At 37.5% G+C, this 27,156-nt stretch overlaps 1 protein-coding gene across 2 annotated transcripts in view; it reads left to right on the top strand.

Annotated features, from left to right (window-relative positions):
* The window catches only part of ZEB1 (zinc finger E-box binding homeobox 1), a 122,363-nt gene that overhangs the window by 77,553 nt on the left and 17,654 nt on the right, over positions 1-27,156 (top strand). For both annotated transcript variants that reach the window (XM_065629731.1, XM_065629732.1), the window contains exons 2-4: positions 18,965-19,165; positions 24,425-24,487; positions 26,065-26,226. In XM_065629731.1, coding sequence (XP_065485803.1) covers positions 18,965-19,165; positions 24,425-24,487; positions 26,065-26,226 — 426 coding nt within the window. The remainder of the gene's footprint in view (positions 1-18,964; positions 19,166-24,424; positions 24,488-26,064; positions 26,227-27,156) is intronic.

The raw sequence follows: 27,156 nt of genomic DNA, 5'->3' as shown, positions 1-27,156 counted from the left end.
AAGATTGTACTGTTTCAGCTATAATAATATTACCAGATCTTGCTGTTGAATTGAACATAGGCTTTCGTATTTACTCTTATGTCTAATTTTTTTTTTTCAAGGTTCCTACCTTTTCTGACCTCCTCTTGTATTTTTAACCTGACTTCCGTGTTACTTGGGAATGTAGTGCTGCTGTCCTTTCCATACGCTATGTATTGATGGTCAGCAGGCGCAGTACGATTTCACTAGCTACTTAGTGGAGTTATCTTGAATTCTTCATCATCCTGGCCAGCGTGAAAGTTTTATAACTCAAGAGTCACCTGTCATTGTTCAAAACTCCTAGTCATAGAGAGTTTAAATCATTTTTGTGTTAAAGAAATTTGGTTCCTTTTGTGGTTTTTAACGGTTTTACATGGATATGAGTGGTAATGACATTGTAATAAGTCAGAGAAGGAACCTGGACTCAAGCAAATGTGGGGAATATTCACATGTGTTTCTGTGCACTGTGTAGTAACGTTGAGGTTGGAAAAGTTTAATTACCCGCTCTACTCCGTCATGTTTGCTTTTTTTTTTTTTTCCCCTTTCCTTACTGAATACTTGTGTGGCCTTGAGTTTGTTAATCAACAGACCTCATAAGTGAGCCAGATGATGTATTGTTACAATACCTTTTACAGCTGCTGTTTTCCAGAGCACAGTGATTGCCTGCAGTGGCCAAAACTAGTTGCTTCCTAGTGATTACTAATTGATCTAAATTTAACTGGTAAAACAAGTTGATTTTCACTTTTACACTGAAGAGTTTTGTAAGTCATGTAGTATTTAAACTTTAATGTGAAGCCTTCTGAGTCTGTTCTTAACTTTTTGTTCTTTATCTCTCTAGTTTGCTCGTCCTCCAAAAAGAACCAAAATGTCATTTATATCAGCTTGCAAAAAGATGGGTGTTCTGAAGGCAAGGGTAAATTTACTGACTCATTTTCAGGGAGGAATATTTATTTCACCTCACGTATCTCAAGTTGAGCTTTTAAAAAAATAAATTGTGGGAACAGATTTCATAGATGTATCTCTCAGTTTTCACCAGTCCACGACAGATGTCTCAAGCTTCTACACAGTATTTTTAACTACGAAGGTTCATCCTAATACTTCTCTTTCTTAACAGTCCATGAGTTGAGAAAAGTTGTTGATCTGACTTTGGATCCCAAGAGCAGTATGGATGTATCTGGCTGTAACTGGTATATACGATAATATTTTCAACTGCTTCACACTGGCCCTAACACCTTTGAGTGTTGCACCTTCTGCATTGAAGGAAAGTTCAGACAACCATCAGACCTGGAGTCTTTCCACACAATTCTCAGCATGGTGGAAACAGATATTTTTCCCTGCACTCCTGCCCTTCCCAGAAGTGCTATTTCTGTCAGGCTACCTTGCAGAGTTCTGGTTTTTCTTTTTAAACATCACTCATCTCATCCTTCTACCTTCATTTTGGCCGTTTGTGTCTCATGGGCATGTTGATTTCCTATTCAGAGACTTCTGCGTAGCCTTCTGCTCACTGACTGTGTTGTAATCCTCAACACACTTCCCTGCACCTCCCTTTCTCTAATGTCATCATGGCTTTCAAAATACTCAATTCCTCTGCAGAGGCAGTCACGGGTTGACGTAGCCCCTTCCCTGATCCTCATTGTTTCAGGAGACCATGATCATTTTAGTTATATTTGTAACCATAAAGATGTCTCAGCTATTTTTAGGAGAAACAGAAGATTAGACAGACCTTTAAAATTGGTCTGGGTATCATCTTGGAAAAATTATCAGAGGTTTGAAAACATTTCTCATTTCAGAAGATCCAAAAGTCAGGTCTGATCACACTTTAATGCCTCATTCTTCTTCAAATTCAGTGGTTCCTTGTTCTTTTTCCCTTAGGAAATAAAGGGTTGTAAGCCTACAGATGTTTAATATCTGAGATATTAACAGCCTACTATCCATTATTAAGATTCACAAATCGAATAACTAGGTTAAAATGTTTTCTATTTATTAGCATTGTTGTTATTGCTGTTATTCCTTTTTGCTGCATATCAATGAATTGCAGTTGGACCGATCCGATAGAATAAATAAGATTCTTAAAAACTAAAATCTGCTATAGAAATACTGTGTGTAAAAGATTACATAAGCTAAAATAGTTACAGGTAACACTGTGCCCTTGCTATCCTCAATATCTCTCTGGCTTGTAATTGTAACCAGATAGCTCCTGAGAAATTTCTAAGAGGCTGGCTGTGAAGCGGTAGAAAACAATTCACAAGGCATTTCAAAGTTTTCCTCTCTTTTTAGAAGTTCTGTCTCTTCATAAGAGACCAGATACAATAAGCTTGAAAATAATTTGCCTCCCAACCAAAACTTTTTTTTTTAAGCCAAACCCTCCTATCTGGTTTGTTAGCGCTCAGCTGTTTTTGTAGTAGCCTTTGCAAAGAGGAATTCTCTGTCTTGAAGTGACTCACGGATGTGTCTTACTGTCCTCCTCAGTATTCATCTGAAATCAGGCACGTCTTTGTTACTTTCTTACTGTCTTTTCCTTTCATTTACCAAAGGCCAGCAAAATGAAATTTAAGAATGCCTGTAATGCATGTCAGGTCATTTACATGTATAAATATGGGGTTGTCTTTTTTTTTTTTTTTGGAAACTGCTCTCTTTATTTAAGCTACTCTGTAGTTGATCCTTTGTTAGATTCTTCTTTATTGCTGTTCATTCACCTTACATATGAATTTCAATGTCAAATAGAACAGATAAGCTCTTTTAAATTAAAGTCTCAAAATGTTTAACTTCATCCTTGTGTAGACAGCGAGAATTTGGAGGTGTTGGACTAAACTGAACACAGTTATTCATCACCATTAACAAGTCTTGGAACATATCTGCTGTACAGTAAATTGCAATATCATAGTTAAATCTCACAGTTGTATTTTGTGGACTGATATTTTAAATCCTCTTCATTTTCTGGACTCTTTTTAAAAAATATTTATTTGTTGGGAACCTTTTACAAGTTTTACTGTGCTGTGTATTGATCCTGTACGAACACGAGTGCATGCTTTCTTGGAAATTCAGTATATCATATAGCTGCATACTATAAAAAGTAATTATGAATATTTAAGGAAGATTTTAGCATTAGCTTATTAGCTACTATTCATTCAGCTCATATTACAGAAACACTACACTAACTGAAGAATGTCAAAATCTCTCAGTTCTCACTTCTACTATGTTGTGCCAACACTTCATTTGCCCTTCTAAATAATAATTATAGATAATCTTCCATCACTTTTCTATATTTAAAAAAAAAAAGCAGCAAACTCACGAAAGATTAGATTGCCCCTGGGTTGTGGGGTTTTTTTTTGTGACAGGAAAATCTGTAATAGCTTAAGAAATAATTCTCTTTGGAGTTTATAAAGACACAAATGTGAGGCTGAATGAAGAAAAGCAGCTGAGGGAGTTTCTCCAGGGGCCCAGCAGAGAACGATGGACAGAATAGCTTTTCTGAATCTTGGTCGTGTTACAGAACCAATTACTGTAGTTGTGTTTAGTAAAGAAAGCTATTTCTCTTTGGACTGGAAAAATGCTGCTTTCTTTAAACTTCTTTAAACTAGATAGATTCATTAAATTGGATGAAATTAGATAAAAATGTTGGAAATCCTTGTCCTTGTGCCAATCGTAACCCCTTCTTCTGGTGCTGGGTTTGTTTGTGAAGTCCACACAAATTTTTTTTTCTTAATCATTGATTACTATACAAATTCTCAGTAGTTGATAGGAGTCGCAGTTGCTGGTAGGATTCAGAAATATGAGAGTGAACTTGAATTGGTGTAACATAAAGCTTAAAAGCACTGGTTGCCATTTGGCAAGTGGCTTAGTGCTGGGGAAGGGAAGGAGGGAGGAGCGGGAGCCGTGCGTGGTGCTTTACTAGGTGTCATGTATACACTCAATATTTTCACTGCTGAAATAGTTTTAAGATTATAAGATCTTTTTTTTCCTTAGTAGTAGCATTTTCTGTTACATTAGTTCAGACAGATAATACAATGTCATCATGTTATGTCTGCTCTGAAGTTCTGGCTTTGTAAGATATCTTCTTATTCATTAAAACTGTTTTGGAGAGATACACTATCATTCTTCAAGGCCAACAGTGCTGGTTCCTCAGGATGCTATTCCACATCTTAGGGAAAACAGTCTGAAATAGTTTGCTGGTACAGCTGTTAGTTTGCTAGTTTTTCTAAATAGTTCTATTGAGAAGTGAATGAGTTTTGTTTTTTTCTTTAATTTAGGCTAGTGCCTACATCTAGTATTTCTTTGTGTTCGAGAGCATTTGTGAGTCTGTATTCCAGCAAGAGGGTCTCATATATTCTCATCATTTGTGCAGCAGTTTCTCAATGCTGGTTTGAATCTCTGTCTCTCCCTGATGGGGGAGCAGCTACAGCATCAGCACAGCTGTGCAATCCTGGAAGCTCAGGTGTTCTCTTCTCATGCCTTCTCCTGAACCCCACTTCTGCTGAAGCATGTGCTATGTATGTAAAATATCGTGATGACTAGATGAGGGTTATTGTTTGATGTGGGGGCTGAAGAGCTGTTTTGTCCAGTTCTTGGTCCAAAAATCTGGGTATAATTGCCTTCACAGGGAGATTTAGTAGCTGTTTGTGAACAATTTGTGTACAGCAGTGGAACTGAACAAATCCGGAATACAGTTTCAAATAAGTTAACAACCTTGCCTTTGGAAGTATCTATCATAAAGTGTGCTGTGGACTATGTTCACAGCTTTTTGAAGCAAAGGGGTTAGTAAGGCAAAACATGTTTATTTCCTTAACATAATGTCAGAAATATCAATTTGCTTTCATTCTGATTTGTATAAATATACTAAGTTTTATTTAAATGTGTAAAAATGCACTATCATGTAATTTCCTGTTGTCATTTTGGCAACATGTATTATCCCTCTGGAATGCATCCTTTGAAAATTAACCTTTTCCTTAATCTTTGTACTTCCATTTGACCAGGATGAGACCTGTTTAAATAGAACACCAGGGAATGCCTAGCCTTGAAATCCAGTAAAACACTGTAAATCCATTGCTTATTTTTTGACTGTCTCTTTATGTATGCTCTTACACAGCAGTAGGTTCCTGGGAATGATACCTGTTCATTATCTTGCAAAATGAATAAGCCACACTTTGAATTTAGGTGGTGCTTTATTTCCCACTTCACACAAATAAAGTATATAAATGGTCAGTGATTTAATATTTTAAAATAATTGAAAATCAGTAATGCGAAAAATCTGTAATGTAAAAGAGTATATAGTAAAAATATCGTAGATAATTAAAAATTGAAGAGACTTGGAACTTGTCATACCACTCCCAGACAGTAATTTTCTACTGCCAGTGTTTTGGTTGATTAGCTGTGAATATAAATGCAAAAAATTATGTGCATGCCTAATAAACTCATGTTACTCAAGATGCAAAGCAATATAAGCAAACCAGAACATCCAAATTACATGCTAAAGCTGTGTCTGTCTACATTTTGGTATTCTAACATTTCGTTGTAATCTCTATTTTCAGGAAAAGTGAATTAGGAATATTTGATATAACAATCTGTCATGATAATAACATGTAATCTCTGCAAACTAGTTACCCTGAATCCAAAAGTCAGGACCCATATTTTGAAAACTGAAACCTGGAACACCATTAAAAATACTCTCCTGCTATTACATGAAATCAGAGTGAAGAGAAAATGTAGCTTGTCAACTTAAAAGACAAATTTAAAGGGCGGGGGGGAGCAGGGAGAATCTTCTTGTGTCGCAAGCAGGGAACAGCCAGGGGAGTTACTTGAATACTGGAGTGTTTAAACCTATAGTCAGAATAAGTAACTGACCATTATGGATTTGATGAACTAGCTCTCTTTCAAGAGGTATATTTAAGAAATTAGAGGTTAAGAAAAAATGTTGTGAAATATGAAATGAAATTAAAATTATACTTTCTAAAAAATTATTTCCATTATTTATTAATTTAAATTGTATTTATGCAACATCTGTTGGAAGTTGCATAATTTGTTGTTCTATTAATTTAGGAATGAGGGAAAAAAAAGTAAAGGCTTCATAAGGCATGTGATTCATTACAGTGATATCTCTACTATGTGTATAATTTTCTTAATATTGAAGACTTTTCCAGTGGCACCTTATGATAGTCATAAAACTTTGAGGGCAAGAAAGAATTGCTGTAATAGGCTATTATTGTATATAAAACATGGCTATTGAAGTATCATTCTTCTCCCTTGTATCTAAGAGGATCTCAAAACTTTATAAGCCAAACTGGTACTCCTGTATTTCAGTCTTTTTATTATCCATGAAATATTTACTGTATATAAACCTAGATAATGATGTTATATAAAATCACCAATATTATGAAATTTTAATATAAATTTCTGTAAACGTGTCAACTGTAGTTTATAAAGGAAAAAAATATCAAGCATCTGGAGTAGGAACTGTGTAGAAACAGTGTGGTCATCGTATAAATAAAGCATTTTGAAGATACAACGGAGTGGTACAGTCACCAGCAGACAGATAATTTTTGAAGAGTAAAACAATTACATAGTATGTAACCCATGGAAATGCTCCCAGCCTCTCCTCAGATTAGTTTACTATTTCTAGTTGTTCAGTAATTGGAGACACTAAAAGATGAAGGCTTCTCAGATATTTATATATCTCATGCTTAATTTTAATGATCGCCATGCTCAGTTGTCTCGGAGGCAGCAAACCGTGGCGGCTGTCAGGCTGTACTTGGCTGTGAGGGACTCCAATCGGATGTGTAGGTTGGGTTTTCCAGTCTTCTGAGTAAAATGATAGACTATAAAACTAATACTGGTGACAGAAATGCAGACTTACCTGGGATGAAATAAGACATGAGGGAAGTTTCTACTTTTTGCCTCTTTAATTTGGAGCGGAGAATGACTAGATCGTTGCCACCTGTTTGGAATTGGTCCCCATAATATATTATTTGAAAATTCAGATTTAAAAAAAAAGTCATAAACATCAGGATTTTATCTATTTTGTATTTGTTGGTATAATTTTATGGGAAAATTATGTGTGTTCTTTAGGAGAAAAAAAAATGGGCAGAGATTTAATCAAAAGTTCCTGCCTGTATATTACATTGCTATTCCTACCTCCTATTTGATATTTATTTTTTCCACATGCATTTACAAATTTGAATACTTTTTAAAACTTCCATGTTTCATAGGAGAGGTTTTGTCACCTATAATGAGTGAACACTTTTCTGCATTTTGTGAGGCTGCCTGAGGGACAGCATGGAAAATGGGAGAGCTGCGAGAGACAAAAATGAACCAGTGTGGCTTCTCCCTTGCCAGATGTTTAAAGCCACAAAAAAATTATTGAGATTATTTTTTTTTCTAGTAGATTTTTAAAAAAACGCAGAGGGGTGGAGAGGGAATATGGTTCTTTCTGTTCACTACTCTAAGGTTTTGTAAGTATTTCCTTAAAATATTAAACTTAAAGTAAGTTTTTGTAAAACTTCCTGACAGCAGCAGTTGGCATGGAATTACACAGAGTGAAGTTCTCAGCTGCAGGAAGCTCTGCAACCTGGGCTTGTACAATGGTGATAATAGGCAAACAGTACAGTTAATTTTCTCATACACCGTTGGCTGTCTTGTTTCTGAATGTTAATTTTTTTTTTTTCTTATGGGGCTATTTCAGTATTTCCAAACCGATAAGCACCATGTAGTAATACCATTTTTCAAATTTTGCTGCCACTGATAATTTTTCTATGTGTGTGTAGAATTTACATCAATCTAGAGACTAGGAGAGAACATTCAGACAATACTTAGCATTTTCATTAGAAAAGGCGTGATCACCTGCAAACCCAACAGGGAAATTACTATTGCATGTCCCTCTGTCTCACCAAAAGACTGAAAGCCTTCATTTTGCAAAGCCGTAAAGCTTCCATTTTTAGCACAGAAGAGCTGCAGAGTGATGAAGAGTCTCAAAGCAGTGTGCTGAAAATGACATTTAAGTTACTTTTCTGATGTAGGCCTAATAAGAGAAATATTTCAAAATTATATTGTTTTTATATGATGGTATAGGTATACATTTCAAAATCTAATTTTAAGTTCTGAAATCTGAAAATACATATTTAAGTATGTATGTGTAAGTATATATACATAAACGTATATTTTCTGTATTTTAAAATCATTATTGGACCAAGACTAAATACTTGAAACACTTTTCTGTGTGCTCTCTGCTTCCCATCTCTGGACTTGTGTCAATTCTACATGCAAATAAATTATCATATGAGCGCTGGAGTAGATTTTAAAGTTGTTTCCCGCCCTTATAAGTTCTATAGACATTTAACATGTAGCATTAAGGCACCATTACAGCAGCTGGAAAGCCATTCAAAGTAGGCTCCATTTGGAGGCCAGTGTTTCTAGGAAAGGCTTCTATAGCATCCCAGTATACAACTGCTGTGATTTGTATTTCTCAGGTGATGGACAGTTAACACTATAAGTTATGTGTGGTGCCTTAAGAGCTCCCATTTGGTGACCCAACGGTCCCCTGTACTCAGGCCCCTTGTTGAGTGGTCTGCCCGTGTAGTTTTGGTGATCGTTTCTGGTGAGCGTGAAACCAGTGTCCACAGCTGAGCTTGTCATCTGCAGTCTCAGGAGTTACCTAAACACATGTGGTTGCTGTGGGCAGGTCGTCCTACTCGATAATGCTTGGCAATGTTCAGAGATGATGCCCGTCAGTACTGCAGATGGGAAAAACCATGCCTATGATCTTAAGATTTTTCAAGAGCCTGGAAAAAAAGGGTTTCACTCAAGAAGCATCCCAAAGGGAGGAGGTGATGGTGGTCTCTTTTTTACTGGACTGTATGTACTGTGTATGACAGGTTGTTACCAGTCCTAGAGCTCCATTGCCATTCACTCATCTTCAATCCCACACAGCAGTGCTGAGTCATTTGGGTACTCACTGGCATCCGTGTCTTCTGTGCCATCATTCTTCTCTCTCCCAAATGTCCTTTTCAGGCTTTGCTGTGTTGCTATTGCAGCTTCTCTCTCAGGGTGTTTGTTAGCAGTACAGATTCAGACTCTTTCTGAGGAGTATGGGATTCAACCCATAAAACTTGTCACACAACTTCATCCACTTTCATCCTTAACAGATGGTGGTTACTGGTTCTGGCCAGCATCTGTCACCACAGATGTCTGTCTGGAAAGACCACGTATAGCTTTCCTTTCAATTGCTGGTATGTCCTGCAGTCAGGAGTCTGTAAAGTATTTGACTGATCCTTTCAAAAAGAAAATTGTGAAAGGGAGGATATGACCTGTGAAAGGGAGTATATGACCCGGTTGCTGGCAGGAAGGAGGAAGAGGGCGTATGACCTGAGAGATCCCTCCTCAATACAGGCTGAGATTTTGGCGCACACATTTGATCATTTTTATAGTGGAATGAGCAATGGAAAGTTTTATTCTCCAGACTCTGCAGGCAAGAAGTGTGTATCCTTCCCAGAGGTGTCTGGCTGCAGATGCACATCCTTCAGTGTCTTAATTCAGTTTAGAACTGTGTTTTCTAAGTGAATCTTCTGATTGTCCTCAATGTGCTTTGATTTGGGAGCATGCCATTTCTTTAAGTGCTCTGGGAGCATGCTTAAGTGTGTTCAGACACTAGCAAAAATTTACTCCAGAAGACCAGAGTAGAGGTAGTTTTATTAAGAGACTGCTTGGAAACAAGAAGTGTGAACATTGTGTCGTCGGTGTCAGCAGCTCCACCATGTAATTCTGTTTCTCTTCCACCACCCTGCCTGTCAGTGTGGGTACAAGCTCACTGTCCCTGCCGTCAGAACCCACCATTCTTACAAATCCCTTACAGTCAGTGGGACTTGGTTTTGGATCCCTCTCCAGACTCAGTGTTGGGCTCAGCATCCCAGAAATTAAACAGACATAAAATCTAATGCCTTAGGTATGTAGTTTGAATAGTTTGGGAGGGATAGAGGGAGTACATATATTCTTCTGCCCAGAACTCATCTTAGTCATAGGCAAAGCAGGTAGCTGGCTGCAGCACCACTGAATGGGAGCAGCCGAAGGAGCAGAGATTCCCCGGCTGCTCTCACCAAAGCAGCGGGCAGAGGTGGCAGCAGCAGCCTGGCTCTGCTGTCTGTCTTTATGCACCTTGGTGGCAGAAAGTCCTCCACGTCTGCCCCGCTGGGAAACCTGGAGCTGCTGCTAGGTTGCTCAGTAGTACACTGCCAAACTGTCCTGTTCCAATGGAATTGTGCATATGGGACTAAGTTAACCCTAAATTGAACTGATGATCAGATGAACAAAGGCAAGCAGCAAAAAAAATCACAGATTGTTAGGGATTGGAAGGGACCTCGAAAGATCATCTAGTCCAATCCCCCTGCCAGAGCAGGAACACCCAGATGAGGTTACACAGGAAGGTGTCCAGGTGGGTTTTGAATGTCTCCAGAGAAGGAGACTCCACAACTTCCCTGGGCAGCCTGTTCCAGTGCTCTGGCACCCTCACTGCGAAGAAGTTTCTTCTCATAATTAAGTGGAACCTCCTGTGTTCCAGTTTGTACCCACTGCCCCTTGTCCTATCACTGGTTGTCACCGAGAAGAGCCTGGCTCCATCCTCGTGACACTCACCCTTTACATATCTCTAAACATTAATGGGGTCACCCCTCAGTCTCCTCTTCTCCAAGCTAAAGAGACCCAGCTCCCTCAGCCTTTCCTCACACGGGAGATGCTCCACTCCCTCCAGCATCTTCGTGGCCCTGCGCTGGACTCTCTCCAGCAGTTCCCTGTCCTTCTGGAACTGAGGGGCCCAGAACTGGACACAATATTCCAGATGCGGTCTCACCAGGGCAGAGTAGAGGGGGAGGAGAACCTCTCTCGACGTAGAAATGAAATCACTGAGGCTGGAATATTTTCCAGATTTGCTCGAGGTATCGCATATGTTGTCTCAGAGTCCAGTGCTAAAGCTGTCACCATTACCCTAATGCTGGGGAACTGGTCCTGACTTAAGTCATCAGGCTTTGCCCCTGACTTTGCCGTATCAGTAGAAAAATTCAACACTGAGGGTCAATTTGTTTTTAATGTCAAATACTGATTGATTTTAAAACCATGATTTAAAATTGACAAGCAGAAAATGTGTGTTTGCACTGTTGATTTTAATGTGTGTTGTGTAAGCCAAGCCAGACACTCAGTCTCACTTTTGGGACAGCATTTAGGCCACGTTTTAGTATGCAGTCCACTTGCAAAGCATTTATTTTAAAATCAAAGTTTCTTTGAGTTGATCAGAAGAGTAAATAATCCATGTGTATTGAGATGATTTATATACCTTCGTGTATATTCAGATTCTTGAATTGCATGGTTTTTATTATGTCAGAGTATTCAATCAAAATGCATCTCAAACTGCATTCAAGTGGACATTAGCATTCAGTTAAGAGTTGTAAAAACATTTTGAAAGATATTTTTATTAGTTAAATAAAATTATCAGAAATGTGCTTGGTACGTTTAAATATTTAAACTTACATTTTTACGACTATTCATATATTTACATAAACACTCGTGGGAGATGTTTGATCCCTTCAGGCAGAGGAAGGACTGAATCCAGTTCCACCTTTCCTTTGTGAGCAGGCTCATGTGTGTATGTCCAAGTAAGCAGTGAGTCAACCTTTTATATATACAATATAGTTCTGTTCTCCACAGTTGAAGCACATATACTGCTCTTAAAAGCAGAATGAGTTTTCTGAAAATTACAAGTGTGCTTTTAAATTAAATTTAAAATCGATTATTTCAGAAACTAATCTCTAGCAGGGTGGTTTTAGGTTTTTGTTTTCACTTTGGTTTGGGTTTTTTTGCTGGGGTTTTTTTGTTTGTTTTTGTTTTCTTAGATGATTTGATTAAGAGTATAATACAGATTCCACACACCTTCCACATAACGAGATCTCAGTGTAGTGTATTTTTACTGAGTTCAGCAAGCTGCCTAACGTGAGGTGTTCTGCTGCCTCCTTTCCCCTCTGTAGCACTGCTGGCTGTCACGCTATGGGACGTCACCCCGCTGCCTGGTGGAGGCTGTCACACCATTGGGAAGCACTGAATATTTTCACTAGGGATTACTTGTTTTTGTTAGAGAAATAATGACAGTGTTTGCAAATAGCCAAGCAGAAGTCAGGCAAGATAAAATCCCAGGTAAATAAAAGTAAAGCAGTGTATATGGAGGGAGGATAGGATCCTGTGATGGATTTTGACCTGATTGTTACCATCGAGGGACAGCACTTCTGGGGTTACAGAAAATACAGTTTCATTACTTACAGAAGTCAGGAAAAGTCCTGGAATATTCCTTGTATTATTAGAAAAGAGACAAAGAAGAAAACAGCACATTGTTATGCCGCTGTTCTAATCCATGATGTGTGTGCATCCTGAATACTCTGTGCGGTTCTAGGTTGTCATCTCTCCCACACATAAGCAAGGATGCAATGGGAGAAAGACCAGAGAGATGAAGCAAAAATGATCAATGGAGCAACTTCTGTATGAATAACAAGTGGACAAAGACTCTTCATGTTGGAAAGCAGGTTTGTGCAATGAAGCTCATCAAGTCATGAACAGCACAGAGGGCACGAGTCGGGAGGATCTGGGTGCACCCCCTGAATCTAGTGCAGAGCAGGTTCAAAATCAACAGAACAAACTAATTCTTCCACCAACACAGAGCTCTGAAACTGCTTGCCAAATACTGTAGATGCCAAAATTTTCATGAATGCAAAGAGTAACTAGACAAATTCATAGAAAATGAATCTATTAGGTATGAAGGCAACACGTATCATTTAGGAATTCCATGAGATAAAACCTCCTGGAAATGGGAAGAAGAGCATCAACATGTGCCTTCCTTTTTCTTAAGCTCTTCCCCGTGTTTCTGCTTCAGATGGTAACATGATTCTGTATATATTATTGCATGCAAGTTACTTATTAATTTCAAATGTATATATTAAACTGAGAGGAAAAATGTGGAAAAAACATAAAGGTCTAACTTTTACTAAAGATACTGGGCAGCTTATCAGCAGAGAGGCAGAAGTATGACATTTCATTTGGGAGTAGCAATAAAATTAATAGTATACCCCAAAATCTAAATATAAAATACTGAATGCTAAATTATCAGGTTTCCGCCTTTGCAATATATTTTGATTAAATATTTTTAAGGCTAACGCAAAATAATATATAGATGCAGGTTTTCAGTTGAGCCGACAGAGTAAATAGTTTCCAAGGGATGATTGTGGGCTGTCAGAGCAGAAATCTGTGAACCAAGAATGCACTTCACAGGGCACAGGAGTTGTTCCGGTTTGTACAATCAGAGGGTTTTTTTCCTAACAGTATCTCAGATAAGTTTTCAGAATTTATTATTAGAACTTGGAAGAGCTAATAGAAGTAGGATTTCTAAAATATCACACCGGTTCTAGATCTCCAGCGTTTTCCATGTTGAGATACTGAATCCAGACAACTCAAATGTCTTGTTTATGTGAGTCAACTTCATTAAAAATTCTAGGGAGTTTGTGTTAACTCACAAATTCCAAATAGTTAGTTTTTTTCTTTGGAAGTAGGTAGAATGTTGGATTAAGTATGCAGAGGTATAAAAGAGTCAGGTAGTAAAAACGTTGGAGCAGACTACGTAAAAGATAGTGACCACTGGCAAGTATTGAAGAAAAGGTTGTAACAGATCAGGTTCAAAGCATCCATCCCTCTGTACGCTTCCAGATCCTGGTAATACGAATTATAGATTACAGATTAGTTCTCATTTTAGTGCAGTTCTGTGCTGTCGCCACCTGATCTCAAATTATTCCAATGCATATTCCATCATATACTTTTTTTCTTACTGAGATGAGTAAATTCCTATCAGAATTTGAGTGACATGAACATGATTGGGTCATTCTTTGTGTTGGGGATGGTAGAGTAAACTAACTGCTACATTTCATGTTGTCTGATGATTCTGAGGGCAGGTCTGGATGGGGGGACTGATGCGTGGGTACCTGCTGCCAGCTTTTTGAACTTTCCTTCTGTTGCCACACAGGTCACTCACCTTTTTAGGGACTGTCCCATTATAGTATATGCTATGGAAACAGCGAGTCCTATGGTCTTCACCTTAAATTTCCTGGGTTCATTGATCTTAAATCAGAGAACTAAAGATTCTTTTAAATACCATGTTAGAATTTGAGTAGACATATGTATTGTGGTTTCCTAGCTGTATTCAACCAGCAAAATAATACATTTCTCTGTTTTAGCTCTTTAATCACTAATTCCATTTGAACATATTTCTTTTTTAATCAGAATTGCACAACATTATACATCTTCTCTGCATTTAGGACTGTGAAAATTCAGGAAGCAAAGCTCATTTTCTGCCATCCATTTTGCAGTGTATTTACTCCTAGAGCAATGAAAGCTTCAACTACAGATACTCATTCTTTAAGAAGCAGGATACTGTAGCAAGAAAGCGATCAACAAGAAAAGAAGTAATTACAGTTCATGAGATTTATTTTTCATGTGTTGTTTTTAATGAATATTTCATCTTTATTTCAGAAGATACATACTAATGATATAAAAATTGATTTTTATTGAATAGATATTTAGTCTTCAGTGTAATTTGTAATACATCTGTTGAGAATGGGGACTTCTGTTTATCTGTGAAAGTAAAGCTGACATTAATAATGAAGCTGTTTAATATAATAATATACCTTTTCATGCTAAGATTATGTGCTGTAAGGTGGACAGAATAGGCCTGTACGTCTGTTATACATCGTATGTGCTTTTCTGGTGAGCTGTTTTGCAAGGCTTACAGCCATGGTTCATGTTCTGAGTCAGACTTGGGTTTTCCAGTTGAAGATGAGGTTACCTGCACTGGTTGCTGCTTCTCCCCCTGCTGCTGGCTGTCCCTGGAGTGGTGCTGCCCGCGGTGGCGTCACCTCTCCAGCCGTCCTTGCCTTTCACGGAGCAGTGTCTCATCCTGGAGACATTGATGGCTGCTTGTGCCAGTCTTCTGTGAGCCAGGCTGAGTTATTTTGTTTAGGTTGATGCTACTTTTAAATGACATTAGCCAAAAGTATGTATTACTGAATTCTGAAATATTTGTAGTTACTTCACTGGAAAGCTGTTCTTCTGAGCAAGGTTTTACTTATGTATTTTATTTTCTGCATGGAATATTTGGCCAAATTAGGAGCCCCTTTAAGATATCATTTATGTATGTTCAATTTAATTTCTTTCCGAGGTTGTAAGCAGTAGTCTCTACATATTGTTTTTGTATTGAGTATATTTCAGTCTCTATCTAAAAAAGTTTAATTAAATGTATTCCTCCTCACTTTAGCAGTTGCTGTGGTGCCAGGCATCAAGCGAAGCTCGTGAGCTTGTCGTCCTCTTCTTTCAGTGGTGCCTATTCTGAGGCAACATCAAGGACAAGAGGAGAAAACACCTCAAATGACATGCTGATAGGGAAGGTCTACATCTGCTCTAGGATTGAAGTGGAGAAGGGAGAGGGGGAAGATGGTTACCCCTGGAATTTGGATGCTGGGTGCCCTAGTTCAAGGGTTTCTTTAATGTATTCAAAGAGCTGTGAAACGTGTAGCCAGAACGTGTCAAAAGCAAACGTCTGCTACTGCCACTACTTAGTCTCCTAGTGCACCAGGAGCAGATCTGCATTGCTAAAGCTAAGCTTTGCAGCCGTGCAGGCATCAGTATGGTACCATGTAATGGGATTTTAATTTTAATTAGCTAAAAATACAGTAAATTACAGGGTTTGATTGTTTTTTAACCATCGTTTCTATTAAAGAATATTAATACATTCTTTGAAATCAAACACTTGACTTTGAAAGTCGAGCATTCAAAAAAAGTTGGAAAAAATCAAAATGAAGATTGTTCAAACTGTTTTAATTTGTTCCTTGCATGTATGCATAACGATAAGATCTTTAATTATGTGATCACATAATTTTTTCACAGGAGGAATGGTGCCTGGAGAATGAATCAGGGTGTTTATTAAAGGAAGCTGTTGTTTCCAGAACCCTTGCCTTAATTGCTGGAAAGCATAGTAATTTAAGTAGAGGGCTGCAGGAATCAAAACCGCACTCTCTGAGGCATCGGAAAGCTCTACCGAAAGACTAGATTTTATTCTTTCTCTTTCAAGGAGTTTTTATGTGATTCTGGAAGGTCACTCACTTTGGAGGTGATCTCTGTGTTTTGTGGCACACAGGCTGAGGTACCTGGGCTCTCAGCACAGCTGCATTTGGAATGAATGCAAGTGTGCTTTGAATATAGAAAACACTGCAAAAATGCAAAGTCCTCTGAAAAGTAAGACCTAAAATGCTTTACATCGATGTGGCAGTGCCAGGATTGGCAAAATAATCCTCTGTTTTTTAAATAGCCTGTTTCTTCTCTGTAAAATGGAAATACCGTCTCCTTGCTACAGTTCAGTTAATTATATGCTTTGAAGCATTCCTGCTGAATCCCATGTAGGGAAATTATATATAATCATGTAACATATAGTTATAATATATTGTATATAAATAGATATATAATCGATAATATATTTAATATATAACGAGGAAACCCATGTTGGCTAACATCATATAAGTGAGGGTTTGGGAACACTGCTGGCTGATGGGGATGAAAAGAATGAGCAATCACTTTGAAATCTGAAAAAATGAGGCAGGATCCTACAAATACTTGGTTCACTCCATAAAACTGAGCGTTCCCTTTGTATTAGTCACCACTGCACTAGATGAGGCAGGGATCCTGTAGAGGGAAAACAGCATGTGATCATTTACTGAGATATATGGATGCATCCATCGTTTTAAGTGCTCAACTTCGAGCTGCATTTGGTGTGTGAGTTGCCTGGCCAGCCCAAAAGTGCCAAGGCCTTTTAGAGACAGGTTTGGCAGTTTATTTCCCTCAAAGCTCATTGTAAGAGGGAAACAGGTATGTTGCAGCCAGATTTCTTGCTGATTTTGTTGTGTTGCCTTGTTGACAACTGATCTTTGGTGGAGGCAACCGAAATCCCAAAGACATTTTTGGTTCTTTGCCTTTTATGGAGAAGGAGGAGTTTTTATGTTCTGTGGAGTTAGCACATGAGTGAGTGTAGTGAGAATGTATGAAAATGCTAAGGGTAAATAGAGCCATAATGAACAGATTATATTTTAAATCAAAAACTCTGTTATGAGGAAAAGATGGGATGTTTTTTTTCCATGAGTGTAATTCTTCAGGACAAACTTTCTGATTGTATTTTAATTTTCCATAAAAACCACTCAAAATCTAATATAAGGGATTCCACTTAATTTTCCAAACTAAACAGGATATTTATTTTTTTAAAGTCAAGTATTCATTATCTGTGCTACTGAAATCTGAATTTATGCCTATAAATTTTGATCCCTGCTCTTATTGTTCTCCTTTATGTGCGGCAAAGGTAAATACATTGTTGTTTTATATTGATAATTCTCTACATCTAAGCACCGCAGTAAAACCCAGTTAAAACAACAGGCTAAAATAATTTTTCCATGGCCCTCTGTTTTATGTCTGTTCTTACACTTTTTTTTTAAAGGTGGATTTACCGTTTCTCAGGGAAATAAATTCATAAATCTCTGCTTTGGTGAGGGAAACGTGTGTCTTCTCTTTTACACAACATTACAGCATGCCTTACGGTACTGATTTTACTTTGCAAAATTAGTTATGGAATATGAAGGGAATATCAATTTACTGATTGAAATGGAGCAGATACTAGTATTTAGGCAATTTGCCTAAATTTGTTGTCTTAGAAGAGGTCTATATCATGAATAGTGGGGCATTACTACATTTTTCAAATGACACTAGGTGTATGAAATATGAAAACATGGAATGATTATTTTAAATTCAAAAGGCTCTTTTGTCATGCTTACGCTTGTTCTAGATGATACATTTTTCTCTTGAATTGGAAGGAAATGAGATAGTAGTCTGTTAGTTCATGATGTTACTCACTTTCCCTGCTGAAATGCATTTTTAAATGGCTAGAATATCTACTTTAAAAAAAAAAAAGCTTACTTCAGAAGGACAGGAGTCTGGTTTGCTATTTATCTACCTTAATAGACAGGATTTCACATGAAAGAATCAGTCTGGTTTCTCATGTGCTAACAGTGGCAGGATGCAGGTATCATAAAGTAAAGATGGTGTGCCTCCCAGGTGTAATTCTGATAACCACTGAACGAGTGCTACAGCCAAGACAAGTCTTGCTAGTTTTTCATCGATAAGTTTATTCTGTTTATCAAACTGTATATTGAAACATTTCAGTAAGAAAGTTGGCAGTGAAGAACGCATATAGATGTAAGTGTTTAATAGTTTAACTTCGGTGTAACAAGACATTTCAACAGATTATGAAAGTAATTTTTTTCTTAATATGTAATCCTTACGGTTTAAATGGAAATGGCTGTAACTGACCTTCTGTGCTTACAAATGAAGACTATGTTCATAATAATCTACTCCCATATGACAGAAACATATATATTGTTGTTTAATTCTTTGTCCATAAGAGTCTCACAGTATGATCTCCAGACTGAAAAAGTAGAGTTATTACCTTTTCGTGGTAGCTGGGGGAAACGTTATGCAAGATTTCCGAATTAGAGTGATGGATCTGGAAGCCTGATGCTTCAGTGTGGCCCAGAAGACAACTCCGGAGTTGTCCGCTCTCTTTTCTTGTGCAGCCTTGTGCTGGGTGTGCAGAAGTGAGAGGTATCGTGGCTCCTCGCAGTGGTGGAAGCCCAGCAGCTGTCAGATGCCTTCTTGTTGTGCCACCATTACGTCCAAGTTGCTCACAAGCCGCTGCCATCCCCATGTGGAAAGAAGAAATGATAATGTGACTCCACAGAGATGCCCCAGATGTAGCATCTGGCCACAGTACTGAAAGCTTTGGACCTCCGTGCTGTAAATTACAAGTATATTGATGAGGTTTTTGCTTTTTATCTGTCCACAGTCACCAATTATAATAACGTCGTAGAAGCAAACTCAGATTCAGATGATGAAGATAAATTGCATATAGTGGAAGAAGAAAGTGTAACTGATGCAGCAGACTGTGATGCCAGTGTGCCGGAAGATGACTTGCCGACAGACCATACAGTATTACCAGAAAACAGTGAAAGAGACGGGAGTACCAACAGTTGCTGGGAAGATGAAGGTATGTTCATTCTCACTGATGATGCTATGCAGAAGAAGGTTTCTAAAATAAAGATTTGATACAACATTTTTGGTCACTTTGTTACTGAAATAACATCTAATATTCACAATCAAAAACCATGTTTTCTAACACATTTATTTTAATTTATTTTATGTTCTTTATTTAATATTCGAGGCAGATTCGGATGTGCGTTCATTCCATTGGCATTGTTATAAAGGAGCTTAAAATCTGTAGATGCAGCATTTTCAAGGGTGATCAGAGACTAGTTACTTGCTTTGAGTTTTTCCAAGTCTTTTTCCATGGCAGGTCTCTGCCATAGCTCCCAGTAATGTTCAAGGTTTGCTCAGCTTGAGGAGTAAGTTGTAAGACAAAAAACATGAAACAAAATAATTTTCCGATATAGATTTCTGCCTATGAACTGCTTCTGCCTTTTCCCTTGGAAAACATAGCCAGAAAAAATAATTTTTACATGATTAGTTTTACAATTGGTTATCTTACTCATGGTGAATCTGTATTTTGAAAACCCTGGAAGGAGGTAAATGTTGCACATATTATGCAGCAGTTTTGGAAGCTGAAAATTTGAAGCAATCGGGAAATCGACCTTTTTTATTGTGGAATTAGATACTGAGTTTCATGTCACACAGCATGCTTACATTTGAGCCAAATTGGGATAAATGCATAAATTAGTGGAATTTATTGCAGAATTTGGCCTTAATCCCCTAAAAGATAGAGAATATTTTCTGGCATATCCCTGTTTGTGTCTGAACTCCAGCCACAATCCTTTAGCATCTACCTTGTTAAAACTGGTCATTTAAGACAAATTGCATGAGTTCACATCTAAATAAACAGAAAGCAGTCATACGGTCCCTAACTGTGATCCAGCTGAGAGGGAACAGCTGACAGTTCAAAGAATAGCATCAACACAGCCTGTTTTCTATAGCTGCTATTGCCAAGGTATGCTGTGCAGGGAAATGAGTATTTTGGAGCTAAATTATTAGTAGGTAATTTTCTTAGCTCTCGTATAATATCTTTGCTCTACTGCAGGCTATCTGTATCAGGAATTGCAGTTACATAAAACGGGCTGTGTCTAGACTATTTCTTGAACCCACCCAGCACAGGTGTAGGAAACCTGAAGTGGGGAGTGAAGAAAAGCACTGGCTCACAGAGGTGCTGGGTCAAGATCCTTTGGGCTGAAGGTTTCCTGGAGACTTATCCATAGGTAGTCACTACACAGCGTCTTGCCTCAAACAACCTTATGGGCTTTTTTAGGGCTCTAGACATGTGGTGGTATCTTTTTAGACTCCTTATTTCAAATGCACCATTTTTAACCTTTTGAAATTTGTTTGCTAAAATGAAGCATTTGAACCAAATTCTGCTGTGATTGTAGAATTGCAATATAGGCAATATTTTCTCTGCGTTGGTCATTGCTGACGAAGACAGGCTTTCATCAGTGTTTAGACAGACAAAAGATTAAACAACTGCCATACAGACTTACTCAAACTATCATAAATTTCTTCTGTAAAAATTGTGTATTCCGAAGCCTCTTTTGTAGCAGTCTGGAGGGGTTTTTATTTGCTAGTAAGGTTTTTTTAATAAATTGTTTGAATTTCTGGTGATGGCAACATGAGATGAATGAAGGCTACATTAGGTTTTATGGAGCTTTGATTTGCTGTAGCAGAGTGCTATTTACTTTTTTACAGCTTTCCTAGAATGAAAGGTGTGAGCTGAAAATCCTATTGTCAGTCTTGGTTGCACATTAGAAATCTAAAGATTGAATATGTGATCTCTCTCATACACGGAAAGGTACTGAGGCAGGTGACCATGCGACACTAATACTGTCTTCAGGACTGGCAATTATTTTTAGAAAACATACACTACGGCAGTTTAGTAAGTTGTGTTTCGTGGGTAAAGTAGTACTGAAAGTTCCTGAGTTTAGTTGAACCTGACAGAATGAGTTTTTTACATATTTATTCTGTTCACGAATGCCCAAGAATAGAAACAACACACGTAACGTTTATCAGATTAGTTTCCTTCCCTTTCCAGTCATTCTAACAGAATTTCTAAAAGACCTTCAGAACAGGTGTTTTAAATATAAGGTGTGTATCTCAAGAGGTTTAACTGAAACAGTCATATGGGTTTGAAAAAGTGAACCATGTGTATCCTGCACAAGTTGTTGGCAGTGTGCCAGCATTCATATGTGCAATGATTCTGTAATATGATTTTTTCTTTTTTCCTTTAGTTTAAGGTAAAACCTGTGCTACTTTTTTTTTTTTTTTAAGCAATGGTTAAAGTTATTGACTTATTATATTAGTACACTTTAAAAGCACTATTATGTATTATAAATATTTAGCAAATCCAGAGATCTGAGAACTGGAACTAAGGTATCTTTGAAAAACTGAAAATTTTAAAAATTGTCCAGACCTTGAAATAACTTCTAAAAAATAATGAAGTTGTGTTTTCTGTTTAAGCTCCTCCAGGAGCTCAAATATTCATTTAACTCATAAAACTTTAGGTTCAGTTTATGTGCTGTAAGATGCTTTGTGTTCTTTCAGTGTGGTGGGTTGCTGAGGAAGGTTGCAGCACTATTTTGTATTGATTTCATTTGGGAGGAAGGCTAAAATGTGTGACATCATTTTGATCAAGTTTTTACCCACAGAAGCAAACAACCAGGCAATACTGTAAGTTGTAAATAGCACTTGCTGCATGCATATCAGAAAATTAGCTCTCAAGAGTTTAAATTAGAAACTCTTTGATGGGCTTGGGAAGTTATTCCTTCTCTGAAGATAAGACTGCAGTGGAAATTTCAGTGAAGTTTGTCTTTCTGCCTACAACCAAAATTTCCATTTTCCTAGTGGGTTGAATTTGATCAGTTATCTTACCCATGCAGAGACCTTTACAGTCAGCCTTGTGACACAGTGATTGTGTCACTGCTGCCTGTGATCTGAAAATCATTAGCGCGTAACCCTCGGAAGTCCCAGCATATCTCTAAGCAGCTGCTCATAAGTGACGATGACATACAGTAGTCCAAGAACATGTTTTACAATTATCTGCTATGTCCAGATGCAATGCCAAGATGGATATTCATACCCTAGATGCTATTTGTGGAGACCTGTATTTAAGCGGTCATTCAGCAGGTAGCTCAGATTGCTTCTGGAATTCAGAGCTCTGAGTTCTACTTGGTGGAACAGTGTCCTAAGATCTGTTTCCCCATCATCACATCCCTTTCTGTTGCTTCCCAGCAGCTGTATTTTCACCATGGTAATGGGGCTTCTGAGGGCATAATTGTAAAGTTGTCTTCCTGTGTGGACCATGCATAGCTATAAAGATGGAGTTCTACTTAACATTTTTCAAATTGTTACTCCTACAGCATTAAGGAAGGTCATCCCATGTGGAAAAGGGCTCCTCCCTGTCTGATACCCCACTTTTAGATATTGGGAAGAGATAGTACCAAACAGAGGTGGTGATTATTAGAATTGAGAGGGTTTTTAACTTCACTGAGGTTAATCTGTTATGCCATAAATTCCTTGACATTCCCTTGAGAAGCATAGCTTTTTTTTGTACTGAAGCCAATGGAATTTGCTAGAGACACTGTCATTTAAATTTCTATGAGTAATAACTTACTGATATTTCCTCTCTTCCATAGAGCCTATTTCATAATGGAGAAAAATCACAAAGCCATTTTAAAGAAAAATAGTGGGTTTGCATCACGATTGGTTTTAAGCAATTAAATTTTGGTATTAAATTTGCATTGCATGCAATCATCCGTCTTACAAACTCTGAACCAAGTCTGTAGTATCATGAGCCAAAAATATAATTAGTTCTCAGCCCCCTATTGACCAACAAAATGCAAACTGTTTGGGGTTTTTTTTAGATGACAATTAAAATTAAAGAAAGATCTAAGAGTTACCGTTTCCTTCTAAGTGTATGTCTTGTTTGCAACTATCTGCAGATATTATTGGTATGTGGGATTTTATCAAAGTAGACAGAATTAACGATCTTTTCCTTTGAGGAAGCTGGTATTAACTGAGAACTTTAAGTTCTCCAAGAATTTATCATCTTCCATATAAAGGAGAAATTGACTTCTCCTGTAGTTTAAAAGCTGGAATGTTCTGGGGATTTGACTTGTCAAACCAGAGGCTTTTTCCCCTCACTGAAGTAGAGTGAGGTAAGGTAAATAAAAGTATAACTGTCGCCATTTCAGATTGGAGCAGCTGTGCAGTCTAACCCTCTGTGCCATGCAAGAGTCTTTTTCTGCAGTGCAGCTCTGAAGCACCTAAGGTTTCCATAATAAAAGTATGAAATAATGCTTTGATTTCACATCTGTTAGCGTACATACTATTGGTAAAGGACCAAAACAACCAACAAAGCTTTCCTATGCTCTCCTGCCATAAGCTGGGTACTGACAGAAATGGCAGCGGTGGCCGTTCCAATAGGGACTTCCCAGCCCAGGCTACCCAACGAACGTAAATTAGGAACAACTAGAGCCATGTATTTATTTGAACCAACAACCTATAGTGAGTTAAAACTTCCATGCAGCATCCTGGGACGCCGCGGCTCAGCAGGAGCTGGTGGAGCTTCCTAGACAAATGGGATCCATGAGCTTAGTTCTGCGGACATCTGGTACCTGCAAACTCTTACTGGGGTTTGTAATTGATATGTGAAGTGGTTTTGTAGTGCACTGTTGATCCGAAGTGGGGAGCATGTGTTTAAAATCCTTGTTTGCTTAAGCAGTGGCAGCTTCTAGGTGGTTTCCAGACAGTTTACAAGAAAGAGGACACATTAGGTAGCTGTTTGCAGACATTACCAGCGAATCATCAATCATTTCCAAAAACTGCTAATTGGAGAAAATCATGTAAACATATTTGTTTTATAATACTCTGGTTTCCACAAATACTATTCTTGTGTATCAGCTGCATTTTTAGGTAGGGTTATTTAAATAGCTGAATCCATATTTGCTGGAGAAACACACTGTCCATGTTTTGCCTTTCTTCAAATAACGGTTTGTGTTTAGTGTTACTTCCTTTTAAGATTTTGTTTCTTTAACCATGGAAGACCTTTGCGGTTCAACTGGTTACACCCTGCTGAAATAATGTGGAATTCATATTTTTGAAAGAACATTGTGTTTAAATGCAGTTCTAAACAATACAGAAATGGAAAAAATTACTGAAGAAATAACTCAAATATATTAAGTTGTTGTTTGTGTGGCTTGTTTCGTTTTGGTTATAAATATTCTTCTTTTTGATAAATGTATTATTTCAGCTGGAAAAGAAACAAAGGAAATCCTGGGGCCTGAAGCTCAGACAGATGAAGTTGGATGTACAGGTATTTCTTTGTTAATCTGAGTCCCTTATTCATAAAGTGCTATTGAACTATGGCTAGGTGAGCATCCTGAAACCTTTGAAGTTCTCCCACCTCTCTTTACAAACTGCTTTGCTATTCCGTGCTAGAGGTTTTAAATTGTGAACAGTATTCTAGCTGAGGAAGAACAGTCTGGGTTCCATTCGGACATCCTGGGCCTGGTGGTGGAGCTGCCCGGGGACCTCAAGCAGCCCCTCGCACGAGGACTTCAGGAACGAGAGCAAAACAAAGAATAGCACTGATCTTACACATACTTGTGTACAATACAAGTACAGGTCAATAGATAGTGTTTTAAACTAATAATGAATATTACAAAATAAACTTAATACTGTTTCTTATTATCAGCTTCTTTGTACTGATTATAGAGAAGGCAAAATAAAATGTGTATCTTTGGTTTCAGAATCAAACCAAAACACATGCTTTGTTATTTTGTTATTTCTTTGGCTGACAAGAAAAATTAATATATAGCCCATCCAACTTTGTAAAATATTTTGTTATTTTTCAATGCCCTGAACACTAAATGGTTAGATACTAATGGTGTAAGCCTTATTAATTAAAAAAAAAAATCACCAAAACAGAGATATGTTAAAACTGTAGCTACATGCATTCTTTTCAGTGGCTCTAAGATCAGGTCTCCCCAAATAAGTACAAAGAACTACATTATGTGTTAAATTACAGTCTATATATGAGAAACACTGTCTCATGTCATAAAAAGATTATGTCAAATTGTAAATTGAGTATGTGACTTCACACTGAGATATGAATCATAAAACTTCTCCTTCCTATTAAAAATATAGCTCACATTATTCATAGTGGCGAAGATCTGTTGTGGGTTAGTGTGCCACAGGCAGAGCTCTCAGAAAATTTTCCACCATGTTATAAGTAAACTCTATCAGCAACGTATTTAGTCAAATGCTTGGTGGCAAATATTTATCATACAAACTTCAAGTTTTTAATTGATTGTTCTTTAAGTTTTAAACTGGAAAATGTTGAAGGATGTTAACTAGATCTGAAACCTTTTTGATAGCCGTTTCCAACCCTGAAGAACAAGCCACTCCAAGTTCAAGTTTGCTGCATTTCAGCCAGCCAGGCTGTTATTCAGGGTGTAAGTATCTTCTGAGCTTGCACTGATGAACAGGTCTTAAATAACACTTAAAAATATGTCTTGAAAGCAACTGACTTTTGCAAACATAGGAGCCAACACTGTAAGCTGGCCTTCAAACTACAAGGGCTAAATCGCAATTAATGTTGCATTTAAGATTTTTAGGGAAGTTGAGGGGAGCAGCTAAATCTAAAATGCACTGAGTTGAAGAAGCAAACTGTGCTTTTAGTCAAATTTTTAAATGTCATTATGCCACTGCTTCTCAGTTTTAAAACTTGTCATATTCCTGCATCTTAAAGGGCTCGACCTATACAAGTTGTTTTGAAGAGTTTTGAAATCCTTGGATAGAGGGCAATTTGAAAATGTGAATTACTGAATCCCATTTGTGTTCTTTTTAAATGCTTCATTTCATATCTTGTATCTTGTTTTTCACTCATAGTAAAAGAAGATGAATGTGATTCCGATGCAGAAAATGAACAAAACCATGACCCTAATGTTGAAGAATTCCTGCAACAAGAAGATACAGCTGTTATCTACCCTGAAGCACCTGAGGAGGACCAGAGACAAGGCACGCCAGAAGCGAGTGGTCAGGATGAAAATGGTAAGTATGCCACCAGTTCAGTTTTTACGAAATACATTGTGCTAACTACTTGACGCAAAAGTTCTGTTGTATTTTAGAAGACAGCAATGCATACCTGTGTAGCTTTGGGGACAAAAAGAAATCCTAATTAAATAATTATAAGAGAACGGGATCATCATGCGAAAAACATCATTAGTTGATTTTTGTGGAACAAAACATGCCCTGGGATTCAGTTGTGTGGGTACCTAAATGGTAACCTCCAGTAACTGGAAACAAGAATTCAAGCTCTCATAAATTCATTCACTGGCATTACACAAAAGAACAGAACAAACATTTATTAATTATAATGGCACTGAAGGAAGAGAGTGTAGTTTTATATAAGAATAATGTAGGGGGAGTTATAACACACTTCTTTTTAAATATTTATGAATAAAACCCTCAAAATATTATATTAGAAGTTCTTTTATTAGGTAGCCAGTCTATGACAGGTTTAGGGTTTTTTTCCTGAAAAGACAGCAGTGGAGAAAAAAGAAACATTGTTTATACAAAAACGTTTATGTGAAAGAAAGTAATGACAGGTTGTTATTATTCATAATGAAAGCCCATTAAGAAATACTGGCTTTCAAATATACTTTGAAAATATTGTTTCATAATGAAACGAGAGAGGTTTTTTTTGGAGTGAGAAGTCATACTTTGTCTTCATTTCTTCATCATGAAAGATTGAAGGCGTCCTCATCATGAAATATCTGAAGGCAAAACCCGTTCAGATTGTTTTTGCATTCTGCGCTTTCTGAAGTGTTCAGCTTTCATAAACTGTGAAAAGTGCAGTTTCAACCAGATTGCGTTCCTTTATTGAAGCATTTAAGATTTACAAAACAAAGTAACATCCTACATAAAAGTTAAAGTTGTCTTCCAGTCACTAAAAAAAATGTGCATAATTGAACAAAACAT

This window comes from Caloenas nicobarica, chromosome 2, assembly GCF_036013445.1.
Source record: "Caloenas nicobarica isolate bCalNic1 chromosome 2, bCalNic1.hap1, whole genome shotgun sequence".
NCBI lineage: Eukaryota > Metazoa > Chordata > Aves > Columbiformes > Columbidae > Caloenas > Caloenas nicobarica.
This window is presented reverse-complemented; position numbering and strand designations above follow the sequence as displayed.